Below are 16,579 nucleotides of genomic sequence, written 5' to 3' on the forward strand. Positions count from 1 at the left end.
TATCAAAGCAGAGTGATAGATACGTAGGGGTTTATGATACTATTCTATTTACTTCCGTATGTTTAAAATGTTCAATAATAAAAACTTTAAAATAACAAAACTGTAGATTGTTCATCAGAACTCAGAGATTACCAGTGTGTCTATGACTCCAGGTTTCTTTGCATACTAAAAATACTGTCTCATCATTCATATGAGATGATGCTATGTCCCCTAGAGCAGTGGTCCCCAACCCCCGGGCCACGGACCAGTACCAGTCCGTGAACCATTTGGTACTGGTCCAGAGAAGAAATAAATAACTTACATTATTTACGTTTTATTTATATTTAAGTCTGAATAATGTTTTATTTTTTTTAAATGACCAGATTCCCTCTGTTACATCCGTCTAAGACCAGGGGTCCCCAAACTTTTTACACAGGGGGCCAGTTCACTGTCTCTCAGACCGTTGGAGGGCTGGACTATAAAAAGAACTATGAACAGATCCCTATGCACACTGCACATATCTTATTTTAAAGTAAAAAAACAAAACAGGAACAAATACAATATTTAAAATAAAGAACAAGTAAATTTAAATCAACAAACTGACCAGTATTTCAATGGGAACTATGGGCCTGCTTTTGATGGTCAATGTCCGGTTCCATATTTGTCACTGCTAGCCTTAACAAGTGATATGACGCGCTTCCAGAGCCATGATGCGTGCACCCCACGTCACCGGAAGTAGTACTGTACATGAGCCATGCCGTGCTTTGCGGCGCTGCCACATACAGCATCACATACAGCATCGCATCCTGTGCTCCTCTCATTGACCACCAATGAAAGAGGTACCCCTTCCGGAAGTGCGGCGGGGGCCCAATAAATGGCCTCAGGGGGCCACATGCGGCCCGCGGGCCATAGTTTGGGGATCCCTGGTATAAGACTCACTCTTGACGCTTGTCTCGGTCACATGATACATTTATCCGTCCCACCCTAAAGGCCAGTCCGTGAAAATAATTTCTGACATTAAACCGGTCCGTGGCTCAAAAAAGGTTGGGGACCACTACCCTAGAGGACATATGCTCAGCATTCCTTTGCCAATAATGTAGTCATGTTTAGACTGAGCCTTCCAAACTCATGGAAGTCCTCACAATAGAGGGACCAGGGCCCACCCTTCTAAGAAGGTAGACATATCAAGGATACAGTCTACAGAATGATGCTACAATTGATCAAAGGAAGACTAAAGTCATTCAAACTACTCATTCAAATTTTTGAGAAAGAGACAAAACAAGATGTAAAAGGAAACCACTTTCTAGATGTCACAAGAGACTCTGTGCCAATAGCTGTACATTGTGTCAAAGTGGAATGCTAGTGTCAAGGCACATATTCTCTTATAATATTTCTATATTATTTATTTTTCATGTAGAAATAAATGTCTTCTTTTGTGACTTTAAAGACATCATGGGCCGCCTGACCAGGTGGTGGCGCAGTGGATAGAGTGTCGGACTGGGATGCGGAGGACCCAGGTTCGAGACCCTGAGGTTGCCAGCTTGAGCACGGGCTCATCTGGTTTGAGCAAAGCTCACCAGCTTGAACCCAAGGTCACTGGCTCAGGCAAGAGGTTACTCAGTCTGCTGTAGCCCCACAGTCAGGGCACATATGAGAAAGCAATCAATGAACAACTACAGTGTTGCAATGAAAAACTGATGACTGATGCTTCTTTCTCATCTCCCTTCCTGTCTGTCTGTTCCTGTCTATCCCTCTCTCTGACTCACTCTGTCTCTGTAAAAAAAATAAATAAAAAAATAAAAAAAAATTTAAAGACATCATGGGCCAAGGTGTAAGGAACAAGTGACTTAAGAATAAATACAAATCATAAGGCAAACATAAAAAATATTCATTCTCTCTAGGAATCAAAGAAATGTAAATTAAATACAACAGCAAAATTTTGTTTCAAATTCATTATTTAAGCAATGTTTAAATATTACCAAGGATAATATCACCAATACAAGCAAATCTGTGGTGAAATTGATACATATTTTGTTATTATCAATTAGTATCACCAGTTGCAAAGCAATCTGACAAGAGACATAAAGATCTTACTATCTTTTGACTCAAATATTTCAATTCAAGGAAACTAAACTGAGAAAGAAATTCATCTAAAAGCAAAAAGATAAATGGATAAGGATATTTAATAGTTATTTACAATAGCAAAAACAAGTAATTTCAATAATCAAACAAAAATTTTAAAGATGTTATTGATGAAATATAAAATTAACGCCCTGATTTACATGAGGGTTTTTAAGGTAATATAGAAATGTGAAAAAATTTGCTTATGTTAAGTGAAAATAGATTCCAAAATAATATCTTTATTGCTGCAACAAAAAAAGTTTTCAAGAGTAAAATGCACAAAAATGGCATTACTTTCTTATTTCTTGTGGCAATATTTTTTATTTGTCAATTACAGTTTACATTCAGTATCATTTTGCATTAGTTTCAGGTGCATAGCACAGTAGTTAGACAACCATATACTTTAGACAAAGCCAGGTGGGCACTGAAATATCGGGGCAAGCATTACTTTTAACATAGGGGTATTATGAATGAGTTTTCATTCTAAAACTTGAAAAAAAAATTTTTAATCCTAAAACTTCCCTTTAATGTAATCATTAGATTCTTTTTCATTAAAATTATTTTCTATGAGCTCTGACAATGAAATCCATTTATCACAAAACTGGTAAAATGGTATTTGCAAAATTAGCTTCTAAATATGTAAAGGCACTTATTCTTTTTGAATGAAAAATAATATGTAATTTAACATCTTATATGACACAGCAGTTTGAAAACCAAAATTTTATTGTTTTTCAAAGAAATATTCCCTATTTCAACGACTAAGACTGTCTATAAAGCGTAACTTAGAACTATGTCTGAAAAAACCACCTTGTCACAGTACTTTGAAGAGTCATCTTCTGTGAAGTTACACACACACACACACACACACACGCGCGCGCGCGCGCGCACGCTCGCTCTCTCTCTCTCTCTCTCTCTCTCTCTCTCTCAGTTTACAGGATTCCCCCAAACAACTATAACTCAGGAGGACTATGAAGAAGGTCGTCCTCTCAAGTCCCTGAAACATCAACTACATCACTCATAGAACGTGAGAAAGAAGTCTTGCGCGAGTTACAGGGAGGAATGCAGAGAAGGCCCTGCAGCAGACAGGGTAGTGCTGGCGGCTGGAAGAGGAAGAGTGGTATGCTAATGCCCAATCTGTGAGATAGTTGTTAAGCAGCTTTCATCACCAGCTAGAGTTCATTTCAATTGCAAGGATGAGGTGGTTCTTCAACTATCTGAAGGAGAAAAACATGCGGCAGCAGCTGGGCTCGGCAATAAATGCTCCATTTACCTTGTTAATTTCAAACTGGCTCACTGGGACGCTGCCATTCAGCACATCTTCTCCAATTTCTATTAATCTCTTCTGAATATTTTCCACGATCGTGTCCCGGCTTTGATCAGAAAGAATTTGGCCAATGACAAAGCTGCAAAAAAGTAGAGGGATTTTTTTTTTTCATATACTTCATTAATAAAGAAGAGAAAAGAACATAAATGCCATTAGATTAACATGTGGACAAGAACTGTATTAAAAGCTACCAAAGCCTGATTAGGCAGTGGTGCAGTGGCCAGAGCATTGGACTGGGACACAGAGGACCCAGGTTAGAACCCCGAGGTCGCCAGCTTGAGCACGGGCTCACCAGCTTAAGCGTGGGGATGCTGGTTTCAGCATGAGGTCATAATTACGACCCCCCTGGTCGCTGGTTTGAGCCCAAGACCACTGGCTTGAGCAAGGGGTCACTCACTCTGCTTTGCTCTCCTCCCCTAGTCAAGGCACATTTGAGAAAGCAATCAATGAACAACTAAGGTGCTGCAATGAAGAATTGATGCTTCTCATCTCTCTCTCTTCCCTCTTCCTGTCTGTCTGCCCCTATCTGACCCTCTCTATCTCTGTCACCAAAAAAAAAAAAAAAAAAAAAAAAAAAAGCTAATATGAGCCCTGGCCAAATAGCTTGGCTGGTTAGAGCATCGTCCTGACCCGCACAGGTTGAAGATTCAATCCTTGGTCAGGAACATACAGAAGCAGATTAATGTTTCTGTCTCTCTCTCTTTCTCCCTCTCTTTCTGAAATCAATAAATAAAAATATTTTTTTTAAAAAAAAGAAGCTAACATGAGGGTTAATATCTTAAAGGTCATTACAATTTATTTTTTAACATTAACTCTACCAAAGGTTTACCAACCTTGGAATGTAAGGTTTTCCCTTAGACAAGCAGATCAAGTTTTCTGCAGCATCTAACGCTTGATACAGAATGCAGACAGAGATAGTATGTGTTCCATTCTATTTTTAAGCAATTACAAAAGCAGTTATATTCTACTCATATGTTAAAATGTTAGAAAAGTATTTCACTTCCCTCATAAAGCAAGATGTTATCTGTGATATCAAGATACCATCTCCGCCTGAGACCATTAGCTAAGTAGAAATAAATTTCTTTATGTGAATTTTTTAAAAAACTAAATATTTCAAATCTTTTTTCAGCTTCATTATATTGCTCAATGTTCTCTAACCTTACATTATTCCTCAAAAACTTCACATTATTCCACCAGACACCCCTCCCAAAAAAAAGGAAAAAAAAAAGAAAATGAAAAGAAATAAGGAAGCCAATATTTTATCCATTTCTGAGAAAAATGCAGAGCGAGGGTTTGACAGCTGCATTATAATTTGTCAGAAAAAGAACCCTGACAAAAACGTTTGTATAGCTTTAATTACTAATACATTTCTAACTCAGAGAAATTTACTTCTATTATGATGAATGAATCTTTTCTTAGAAAACACAAAGCTGAAGAGAACACTCTAATCGACAGCCTATACAAAGTAGTTTCATCTTTGGGCACATTCGGGGGCAATGAAGCATTTCAAACTGCATTTCATAAAAGGCTAACCGTGACCTATACTCAGATGAGCAAGTTTGTCTAATCAAGAGTAGTTTGCACAATCAACAACTGCTCAATCTCCTGACTGGAAGACAAGAGCAGGCATGGAAAACAAGTAAGACATGCTGATATTCGGCAAGATAAAAATTAATTTCCAATTTTCCTTTAAAGAAAAGAGTTCTTCTATTTTGAGTATTGTTCAGGATCACAAACCAGAAGTATCTGGAAAGCTAGTCGATAAAGGACGTAAAAATTCATTTTTTAAAGGGGTGTTTTATAAATTAATATGACCCTACAAGAAAGAAAACAGGTCTTAATACAACCTTCAGTCTCAGGTGCAAAACTAGCGGGTCATTCATGACATTTATTATTTCTGAGGTACATATGGTATTTGAGAACTAGCTATTACATTACCTGAGGTTAATAAGAATCTTTATATGCAAATATATCAGTGGAAACAAAGTCTCACTCTATGGCCCACTTTGGATCCTAGAACATTTTAAGCCATAAAATGGGGGTGCCTTAACAATTATGTTCCTAAGGAGACTCTAGGATGATTCAGGAATACAATACAAGTCCCTTTCTGTAGGAATATTAAAGCAAAACAATACAAAGACAAAACATCAGCAAAACCACCTCTGTAAGGATCCAACATGTGAAGAAGGTTTACCCTCACCATGAATAAAAACTCATGAGATATACTCTACAGCGGGCACCTCTTCCTGAGCGAGTGTGGCTTTCCCTAAGTTTCAGTCTAGCTGTAAAACTCCACTCCAGATAAATAAGAATTATGAATATCCAATACTAACAATAACAGCAAAGAAGCTGTGTCCTCGTGCTTGACAGAGTCACAAGTGCTGTCCATGTCATTGACAGATGAATTTTTTAAAGACAAGCAACAAAATCCAAACTGAAAGCAGAACTCACTTTCCAGTGTCTTTAGCAAGATCACACCAATCTCTCCTAACTATGTCTAATCCTTTCAGCTCCTGTCTGGTGAAGTAATTCCCGTCCGACGTCGGCTCTACAACCAGGGCAGCGTACTTCTTTTTCTTCAGCAGTAGCAGAGACTTGAAAATTCCATCGATGTCAATTTCAAGCAGTTTGTACAACTTATTCACTTCGCTTTTTACCTGTGAAAATTCCCACCATTAATACTAGCTGCTCAAACATCTAACAGGGAGAAGATGAGCATGCTACCAATTCTCAAGCATTAATCTAAACAAAACTGGAAGCCACACAAGACTAGAATGCATTTACTCAGCATATATGGAACATGATATCATGTTGGGTCCAATGCCAATGCAAGAAAAATGAAAAAGCACAGGAACAGAACCGGCAGGGTCAGCCCCAAGAACTATAAACACTATGAAACAGTTTTTTTAAATCTAAGAACTAAATGAGTATGTGCTTACCTTCAACTACTGAGTTAATTAGAGATGATATAGTTCAACAAGTAGGTATGTGGCCAGAAATACATAAAACTTGATAATGCCTATAAGCCTCTCGTCCTGTATCTTGAATATAAGCAAATAAATATATGCTGAACAAATAAATGAACGGCCACCTGATCTTTATGGCTAGGGTCATGGCACAGACCAGTGCCTCTAGGGAAAACACCCAGTTTTTCAAGGTCCAGTATGAATACGATATACCAGGCTTGCTCTCAAGTGAAGACCATAGCTCGAATTTCAGACATTTCAGAGGGGAGCTGATACCCTAGTTTTAGTTTATTGGGACAATATTTTAACATACTAAGTGCTCCAGAAACACTAACTGTTCATTGTGAATTGCAATTAGGAGGTTACAAATGATTAGTTTTAAATGTTCTCTTGCCTTTTCAAATATATTTTAAGCACTCCTACAAAAATTATAGATGTGTGTATAGGTACGCATGCAGGTAGGTAGGTATTTATCCATATCTATCAGTATATGAAAGGAATGTGATCATAAGACATTTCTCCTTATGAATGAGAAGGTAAGAAGGACTAACTAGATCACGTCTTAAACTTACCACACTTAAGACTGTTCTCAAAGGCAAAAAAGATCTATAAGGAAAAAACAACTTCCTTTTAATTTTATCCTCAAAACAAACAATTGGAGAAGAGGCTGAGAAAAATAAAAGAGGACGAAGAACTGAAGGCACTGAATTTATTATTTTCAGAAGCACAGAATGTATATCTACATGAATTTCTAAAGTTTCGTGTTAAAAATAATTCACAAAAGTAGGAAAAGACAGATTAATTTTATCAAATTATCTCACCTTGTTTCCCAATTTAAATACTTCTTCCAGATTGGTGCTATTGGTGTTTATCATAATTGAATCTGTATCTCCATAAATAACTTCGAGATTCATCTAAAGAAAAGCAAAAATTATAAATATTAACAACTAGAACACGGTGACTCTTATGCACAATGAAACTTGAGATTTTTCCGTATTACAGAAATCAAAGGTTCCACTGAGTTTTCTAAAGGTTTTATTTACTCATATCCATATTGTCAGGAGTGTACAAGTGAAGATTAAACCCCAATAAACCAGAAAGGTGAACATGGCCACATTAAACAAAAATCTCCCTAATTTTCTTAAACAGGTATTACACTGGCAGGGGAAGTGTCTAGTTTCAAAGGAAACAGAATGTGTAACTGAATAATACAGAGGAGGATAAGAGGGTAGGAAAGGGGACTGTATTTACCCACTGTACCATAAGCTTAGTGGTCATGGCAATTTATAAAGCAGAAACATAATAGAATTTTAAAATTCACAGGTACAAATCCATATTAAATTCTTAACAGTCTCAAACAGTATTTAGTAGAATATGAAGAGTGCCAAAAAAATCAATCACAGAGAACAACACTAGTGCACATACAGTATAAAGGCCTAGAAGTAAACTCTAATTAGCACTGTTACTAATTTGCTCGAAACACTCACATATGGGCTTCAAGCAGCGGCTAGATCATATCAGTGTTAGTAAAAGCAAAAAGCTATAATCCATTAGGGGGGATTATAAACGTAAACCAGACATCCTAAAAAGTCATTTCCAGTCTGTTTGGGTTGTAATTTTCCTTGAATGCAAAAACGCCACTAGGTATCATATTTAAGAGTTGTTATATGATGAATATGCTCAGCATTACCTTCTGTACCATCTCTTTCGTATGCATCAAAATCTAAATGAAAGAGAAAGTCAAGATTAATGCATTACATAATTACAAAAAAACATAAATATAAGCACATAGATAGGTCGCCTGATGATTTGTCATTTCCATATTCTTAAAGCTCTTAATCATTTTCAAACTGCAACTATCAAAATAACAATAACATCAACATAATCTAAAAATAAATTTGCCTCTACTCTGATTCCTAGCCAGAGATATGTAAACAGATCTATTGTAAAGATCTATGTAAGCTCTCTTTAAGTAGATCTAGGTAAAGATCTCTCTTTAATAAACAGGCATAATAAAAATAGAGTAAGTCCCCATTTAACATCACAATAGGTTCTTGGAAACTGTGACTTTAAGAGAAACAACATATAAGGAAACCAATTTTCCCATAGGCTAATTAATATAAACAAGAGTTAGTTCCTATATTTCCTACACAAAAACATCACCAAATGTCCAAATAAACACCCAAAACACTTCTAATGTTAAACCCTGAAATAAAGGTGAGCTGCACGGACCTTTAAGGAAGATGAATAAAAACAAGAGAATTGTTTTTCCCAAGCTGCATATTCCAGCTTAGGATCACGAGTGGCCAGGGCCTCTGCTGGCAGCTCAGAACGCAAGGTGGGCACCTGGACAGGGCGCGCTCACACCCACACCCACTCACAACGGGACAATGTACACACCCAAGTTCACCAAAGATGCACATGTTTGGGATGTGGGAAGAAACGGGGTACCTGGAGCAAGCCCACGCAGACATGGGGAGAACAGGCAAACTCCACAGACACAGGAGCCCCACCCGGGAACTGAATGTTTTTCCTCATCAATATTATAATGAAATGACAAACAAAATGACTTAATTCAAGGACCGACCGTATTCCTTTATAATACGGCAAAAAGGCAAACTATTCTTATTACTAGTATTTAAATCGAACTGCATGGTTTAAAAATAAAAATAAAAAGGAAGCGATCAATTTCTTCCCGTCCAGTGACAGAGTAAGGCTAAGGCTCCAAGCTCTCTGACTGCAGAGCATGGGGCCTTAGTTTTCTCCGCACTATCGCCCATCTTTCAAAGCATCGATCTAAACTGGAATCACTTTTCCAATGGGCCGGATACATTTACTTCATTTCTGCCTCTTTTTCCTACTCCCAATAGTCCACATTGTCAACGAAACTCAAATCTCCTACCATTTCTGTCTTCCTTGTCCTTTGTATTACAGAGCCCCATAAATCCTGACCTTAGTATATCTTTTCTATCCACCCATTACTTTCCATTGCCCCCTCCCCTCCATTACTGTCTCCCAATTCTGTCCAGGCATTCACTGTCCTATGGTCCCTTCCCTGTCCTGGGGTGGTGGTGAATTCTGATTAGGCTAACCAGTGCTTTAATAGTGGCTAGGCAGTGCAAACACCTGGAAATCTTTTTTAAAAAATACCAATACCTGGCCCCAGCAATTTTTTTAAACAACTCAAGATGAAGCTTATGTTGCAGGTGGAGTTAAGGATCACTGGCCCAAGATAATCATGGCAACCCTGTTTGGGAAACAGTTTGTAGTCCCCTCCCCAACTAGACCACAAACTCCTAGCGGTCAGAGCACGTCTGTGCCAAATGCCAGGCTTCACGTGTTAACGGGCACTTAAAACACTGTTCGCTAGTTGACTGGTAGGTCTCACAGTAATCCCAATTACTTCTCTACTAGGCACTAAAATTCAGTCATCCCATAAAAAACATTCACTCTCCTCCACCTTCATTTTTTAACATTTAAATTCCAGGGAAAGCATTGTGGGAGGACATCTGACAATTCCTTTGGGGAAAGGACGATACTAAGATGCGCCTAAGTCAAGTTCATCACAAACCAACTTCTCGTGAGTTCTCCTCATCCTCTGCCCCCTTCCCCCTGCTAGGCTTAGCTTTCCTCACCACAAGGGACAATGGCACAAGGTAACTGTTATGGGCCAAGTAGAATATCTCAGGAACAATCTGCCGACCTTTAGCAGCGCTCTGCATACGCAGCAAGCGATTTCTTCTACTCCCCCTTCACACCGCCAACCGGGCCGCCTGGGTCATTCCCGAGAGCATCTCCAACAGGAACGGCAGCCTTCAGCATTCAGACCCATCGCCCACCCCTCTCTGCCTGCCACCAACTCACAGCCATTTCCGTGTGCAATCTGAGGGCTGCTACCAAAACGGCATTCTCTTTGGTGGCAGAAACCTCTTGCTGGATGTTCTGCACAGAAATGGTAGAAAACTAAGCAAACTATAAAGACTACACTGCCACTACTTTTTTTTTTAGCTAACACATGATCTCAGAGATTATTCCATAGCCACGCACATAAAGAGCTGCCTTATTCTTTTTAATGACTACATAGTATTCCATTGTCTGAACGGATCATGATTTCATTTGTGCTTTATTATTGACCATGTATGTTTTTTCTAATCTTTACCTTTATAATCACACTTCAACAAATAATCCTCATGCACATGGAATCTGTCAGTATGCCAGTAACAAGAGAAAACTCCTATAAGAAGGCTTACTGGGTTAAAGGTTACATATTTAAAATTTTTTGATAAATATAGTCAAATAGTTCTCCACAGAGGTTGTACTAATTTCTGTGGATAGCTTTCAATGAGCAATAACTGCTACTTGGATAAACCTCATTGGCTATGATACTGTTACTGCACAAAGCTCTGTGGATAGTTTTAATCACCATCTTTCCAGCAAACCTCAACAGCAGCTGATGACAACGCTCTGTCTCAAGTTCAAGGTCCTCTCCACAGCTCATCAACTCTTCAGGCCATCCTAGGCCAGCCAGCCCACAACCAGCTTGACGGCTACATCTCACGCTTCTTCACTAAGCAGCTCTAGATGGGGGCTGCCACAGTGCCCGACCCAGCCCACTGCGTACTCAAGTGCTAATGAGCAGCATCACCCCAGAGCTGCCCTCAATTCGGACTGCTCACTGGGGAAGGCTCAGCTGTTGGGTAGCCAGTGGATTACCAAAATCTCAAGATCTAGCAGAGGGCCTAACATACTGTAGCTATGAACGAGTATTTGTAGCATACGGAATCAGTAATCCTAAGGGGCAGGCAGTATTATAAGCCCCATTTTACAGATGAGGAAAATCAGGCTCTGCGATTTTGCCCAAAGTCCCAGAGCCAGTCAAGAGCTTGATCTAGATGCTGGATCTTATGTTTCCTTTTCTTTTCACTGTCTCTCACTGCCTTGTTACAAAGCCTATAATATTCAGTGGTTGGCAAACCGCAGCTCTAAAGCCACATTGTGGCTCTTTGGCCCCTTGAGTGTGGCTCTTCCATAAAGGGTACTCCAGCTCAGGAGTACCCTAACTAAGTTAGTAACAATGTACCTACCTATATAGTTAAAGTTTAAAAAATTTGGCTCTCAAAAGAAATTTCAATTGTTGTACTGCTTATATTTGGCTCTGTTGACTAATGAGTTTGCTGACCATTGGGCCCTATATCATATGAATGTTCTGGAAGCCAACACTCAAAAGCATATATTACAGACATTTTCCCCATTAAGGAAATACATTTTACAAAAAAGCCACAGGTATCCCGAAAGGTCTACTGGACACAGGTAGAATGATTACAAGATGATTGCCCATAAGTTCACTTCAAAGTGACAAGCCTAATATTACAGCTACCCACTGACAGAAAATCATTTTGTAAGTGCCAACAGCTAGAAAACAGGGCTATAAAGGCTTGCTAAATTCATTAATAAGGCAGTCTGCAGTTATCTGATTTCACAGCAACACCTGCATATTTATCTACTCATTACCAATTGGATGATGGAATTTTTCAAGCACATTTCAAAAATCTGCCAACTTCAAGTGTAAAAAAATAAACTTTGTGGTTAATTTTTCCCTTAACAAAGTACAGCTGTTGAGAATAATTGTTCAAGATCTTACCCTGTAATGTCAACTGCAGCAGAACAAAGAGTATTTAATTAGCAAATCTATCCAGTAATTCAACACCTATTATATAAAATGCCTTCGTGATTTTATTCAGGATAATTTGCTAAGAGGGTTATTACTGACATTCAGATGGAATTTAAAATTCCTACGCAAGTCGAGTCATAATAGCAGTAATGATCTCCCCAATCAGGAGATTCGGTGTCACACAAGGCTCTCTTGCAATGCAGCAGCCGATTTCCTGACTTCTTAATTCCTGGGCTCAGCTCAGTGAGAGCCCTTCATGCCGATATTTCAGTCAGCAATACATCTTTAATGGGACTCTATTAAAATAACTAGAACAAAAATGACTTTTTTTTTGGTTAAAAAGAATGACAGCACTGCCATCATATCAATCATTGCAGGCTTTGCAGAACAGTGCCGTTATGGGAGGGGCAAGGGGGAGGGGGGAAACGGGAAAGGGGTGGGGGGTGGGAGAGCAAGAATTAAAAGAATACGAAAAGGTATTTTAACCCCAACCTGAGCCTCGAAAGGCTGGTGAAAGGTGGTAGGGACTAAAAAGGAAATGGAAATTTATTTCCAAAGAGGGTTCCGTTAAAGAAAATAATTTGTTTAGGAATCCACCCATGATGTGGTTTACTAAGTAGAACGAGCAGATTTGCGGTGCCAGGGTTAACAACAGCAGGGACAAGAGCAACCACTCCGGAGGTGCAAATTTACAGGGTCTCCTAACAAGACCAGGAGAAGGCTGGAGTCTTTATTTTTGTTAAGACAGAATACTGGTATCCTACAATGCATTCAAAGGTTATACAATGTTTGTACATGCTATTACAGACTAAAACAGTGTTTATGAATACTAAATGAGAGAGAAAACGCTGACTTTCCACAGTGAAAAAAAAGTTTCAAGCTCCTATTCCAAAAGCGTATGTCTATTATAGTGACATCCACAATCAAAAAACCCACTTCAGTATATGATGCAGCTATTAAACACAACGAAAACCCTACTGGTTATGAAAACGGTGGGTAAGGTCAAATCTAAACAAATCATGTATGAACAGAATGACAACTGAAATCTCAGTGGCTTTAAGGTTCTTCTGTTTCTGATAACAAAATTAGAAATAAACTGGAAAGTTTTTTCTTACAATTCTTACAATACATCAGCATAATAGGGGCAGGAAATGAATAGTTTTGAAGGATAGGGAAGAGGAAAGTATTAGAAATATAAATATTATGATATCTGGTAATCCAACCATTATCTAAGCATTCCCTTTCCCAATTTCAGCAGCTTCCAAGCAGGCCTCAGTGTTACTTCTGCCACTTGGCGAACATTTGTTTTCATGCTCATTATATTAGATTGCCTTTTTTCCTAGTTTCCTGTTTCCCGTTTTTCTGAAATGTGCATCTTCTCTATAAAACAGGTGTTCAAGGAGCAGGGCTACGGATTTAATAAGCATCCCACTTTCTGTCTCTACCATTTAACATTGCCATGACATGGGGTTCCTTACTGCCTCTGCCCTTAAATCTTAATTTTACCATCTTTAAAACTGGGATAATTCTACAACCTCATTCCCTGGACTGGGTGAGAATACAAAAAACTGTGCTGAAAAAAGTGCTTTGCAAGGATAAAACACTATACAAATGTGAGTTTTAAAAAAAGTCAGGGGTCTGAAATCTGAGTACTGCCAATTACTTCTAAGTGATTCGCGAAAAACTGGGTTCCCTCTCTAGGTCTTAGCATCCTCATTTATAAAATGAAGAGCTGGGGATTCCTCCCAGATCAGAAAGTCTAAGAATCCAAGTTCAACGTGCAGAAATATCCCTTCTTTAATACCTGGTTGTTTTGCCTTTCAATCACATTCATTTCTTTAATGTTAGGGAAAAGGGGCAACTAATATATCCAACACAGACAATTAGCACTATAAGAATATATTTCCATATTCTAGATTGCTTCTGAGGGCTATGTGCTTGTAAAATAACAACAAATATACAAGCTCTTGCAAGTTCTGTATACATCTTTATGTGCTTAATATATAAGTGGGTGAGTCAATTTACAGTATAAAAGGCACCCAACACCTTCTGTTGAGATCTTCCCCCCAGCCCAGGAAAATATATAATTGTGTATACACACACACACACACACACACACACACACACACACACACACAATCTCTAAGCCCCAATTCCTTGACTGTAAAATGAAGTCAAGGAATTGGATCATTCTTTGTTCCTGGCCTCTACCCACCAGATGCCGGTACTGTGCGTGTGTGTACAGATGAGTGCACGGACATACGCAAGCTCCAGTTGTGACAACTGAAATTGTCTTCAGATACTACCAAATAGTTTTTTTCGGTAGGGACTGCCCCTGGTTGAGAATCAGTGCTATTATACTGATGACTCAACATTTTCTCTCTTCAGGCCCATACTCAATTGTCTGTCCCATACGCATTCATTCTAAACTCCATCCATCGCCTCCAAAACCGCAAACAGCTCCAAACATGACAAATGGCCCCTCTGAGAGCCTTCAACTAAAACAAAGGGCTGACTTCCATCCTGGTCCAATGAACTACCGTCTCCCTGTAGCTTTCCAGTGTGGCAGCCAGCCCCCTCCTCCACTCACTCAGCCTACCACCTGTCACCAGCATCACTACCTCCCAAGCCATTCTTTACATTTTCCCAGTGTTCTTTCTAAAATGTACTCTTTGAAATGAAATTCAACCCCCTCCGCTTGACCCAAGATCTAGTTGAGGGAGGCCCACCTCATCTAACGCTTCCCACATGCATCCTTCAATCCAGCTTTCCTGAAATACTTTGAGTCCATTGAACAAGTCATGCTCTATTCTTGCTTCTGTACTTATCATATGCTGTTTTCCCCACAGTAGTTAAAAGTATGAGTTCAGAAGTTAGGCAGCGTGGGGATTGATTTCATCTTTCGACTTGACTAGACCATGATACCCAGATATGTGGTCAAACATCAGTCTACATGTTGCTGTACTGGGTTTTGTTTTTTTGTGTGTTTTTTTTTTAAACATGAGATTGACATTTAAATCAGTAGATTTTGCGCAAAAAAGATTACCCACCCTAATGCGGGTGGGCCTCATCCAATCAGTTGAAGGCCTTAAGAAAAAAAGGAGGGAATTCTGCTACAGACTGCCTTCAGGTTGGAGCTGAAACATCAACTTATGTCCTGTGTGTTTGTGTCTCCTGCCTGCCAACCTGCCCAGCAGATTTCAAACTTGCCAATACCCACAATCACATTAGCCAATTACTTAAAATCTCTTTCTCCCTCTCTCTTAAAGTCTCTTTCTCTCACACACACACACACCTATTGGTTCTATTTCTATGGAGAACCCCAACTACCACAATACTGTTTATACACTGTGTGACCTCGGGCACACAATACAATCTCTAAGCCTCCAATTCCTAGACTGTAAAATGGAGGTAATAGCTGCAGTTTCCTTCCAATAGTGTGACTATGAGCAGTAAATGTAAGCAAGTATATAAGTATTTCTGTACAGTCGCTGGTACAGAAATGCCCAGTAAATATTAGGTATTATTACCACCTAACATCAACCTATTTCACAAGGAACTCTACACCGTCAGAAAAACCCGCTCTGGCCTTCCTGACTCAATATTAAGAAGTACGTTAGTACAATGTGCCCCCCAAAGGACTGTGCATACCATAGCACATGCCTCTATTATGGAAGGTAAGATTAAGAGACTACAAGCAAATGATGAGCAGAGGTCATGTCTTAGCCATTAAAGCTAACACAATGCAATGCATGGCACATCCTGGTAATTTAATAGACATGTACTTCGTGGGCTCTAGTGAAAGGAGGCAAACCGCAAGTGGTCCAGCTTGAGAAGAACAAAGCCGAGGACTGATAAGTGCATCTCCACAACAGGACCCTAAAGCTGGTTACCGAAAGTGGCAATTAAACCCACACACTGTACGCATTTAAATGCTAGCTTTTTCGTGCAAGACATGCAGTGAATCAGTTTTAATCCCACCTTCACACACAATGCATGCTAGATAAACACATGTTCACTCAAGAGAAATGAATTTCTACACCAATGATAAATGCCCGTTAATTATAAACTTACTAAAAGTGTACCTCTCGTATACAATTCTTCATTTCCAGATAACCTGATTTTGTTTTAAATCCTTAATTTATTACCTAGACCTTCTGGTGGCTCATGTGTAAAGAATATAAAACACGTTGAATAAACAAAGCTTTCTGAACGGTTTCTCCTTCCCAACAGACACATTCAATGATATCTCTGAGTCTCTCTCAATTATTGCCCCACAGTTTGACAGGGCTCTAACTTGAAACTAAAAACGTAAAATATCATAAGCTACAGCTTTGAACACGCGAAAGGAAAAGTAAACTTCTCTGTCTTCTAAATTCTTGCCCTGAAATATTTACTCATCTTGTGGATTTTTTTAATCCACTTTATGTTTTTACTTTGAAAAACTGTTTCACCATTAAAGCAACCTTCCTCAAACAACAGTCTTATCCTGTATTCCTCCTCTACTCCAACCTCCAG

General features: G+C 39.0%; 1 protein-coding gene across 2 annotated transcripts in view; it reads right to left on the minus strand.

The window, feature by feature from the left end:
* POLA1 (DNA polymerase alpha 1, catalytic subunit) overlaps positions 1–16,579 on the minus strand; it is a 333,405-nt gene that overhangs the window by 200,566 nt on the left and 116,260 nt on the right. For both annotated transcript variants that reach the window (XM_066249441.1, XM_066249440.1), the window contains exons 27-30: positions 8,081–8,113; positions 7,212–7,304; positions 5,876–6,081; positions 3,371–3,503 (exon numbers count right to left, since the gene is read on the minus strand). In XM_066249441.1, coding sequence (XP_066105538.1) covers positions 3,371–3,503; positions 5,876–6,081; positions 7,212–7,304; positions 8,081–8,113 — 465 coding nt within the window. The remainder of the gene's footprint in view (positions 1–3,370; positions 3,504–5,875; positions 6,082–7,211; positions 7,305–8,080; positions 8,114–16,579) is intronic.

The sequence above is a fragment of the Saccopteryx bilineata genome, chromosome X (genome assembly GCF_036850765.1).
Source record: "Saccopteryx bilineata isolate mSacBil1 chromosome X, mSacBil1_pri_phased_curated, whole genome shotgun sequence".
Lineage (NCBI taxonomy): Eukaryota > Metazoa > Chordata > Mammalia > Chiroptera > Emballonuridae > Saccopteryx > Saccopteryx bilineata.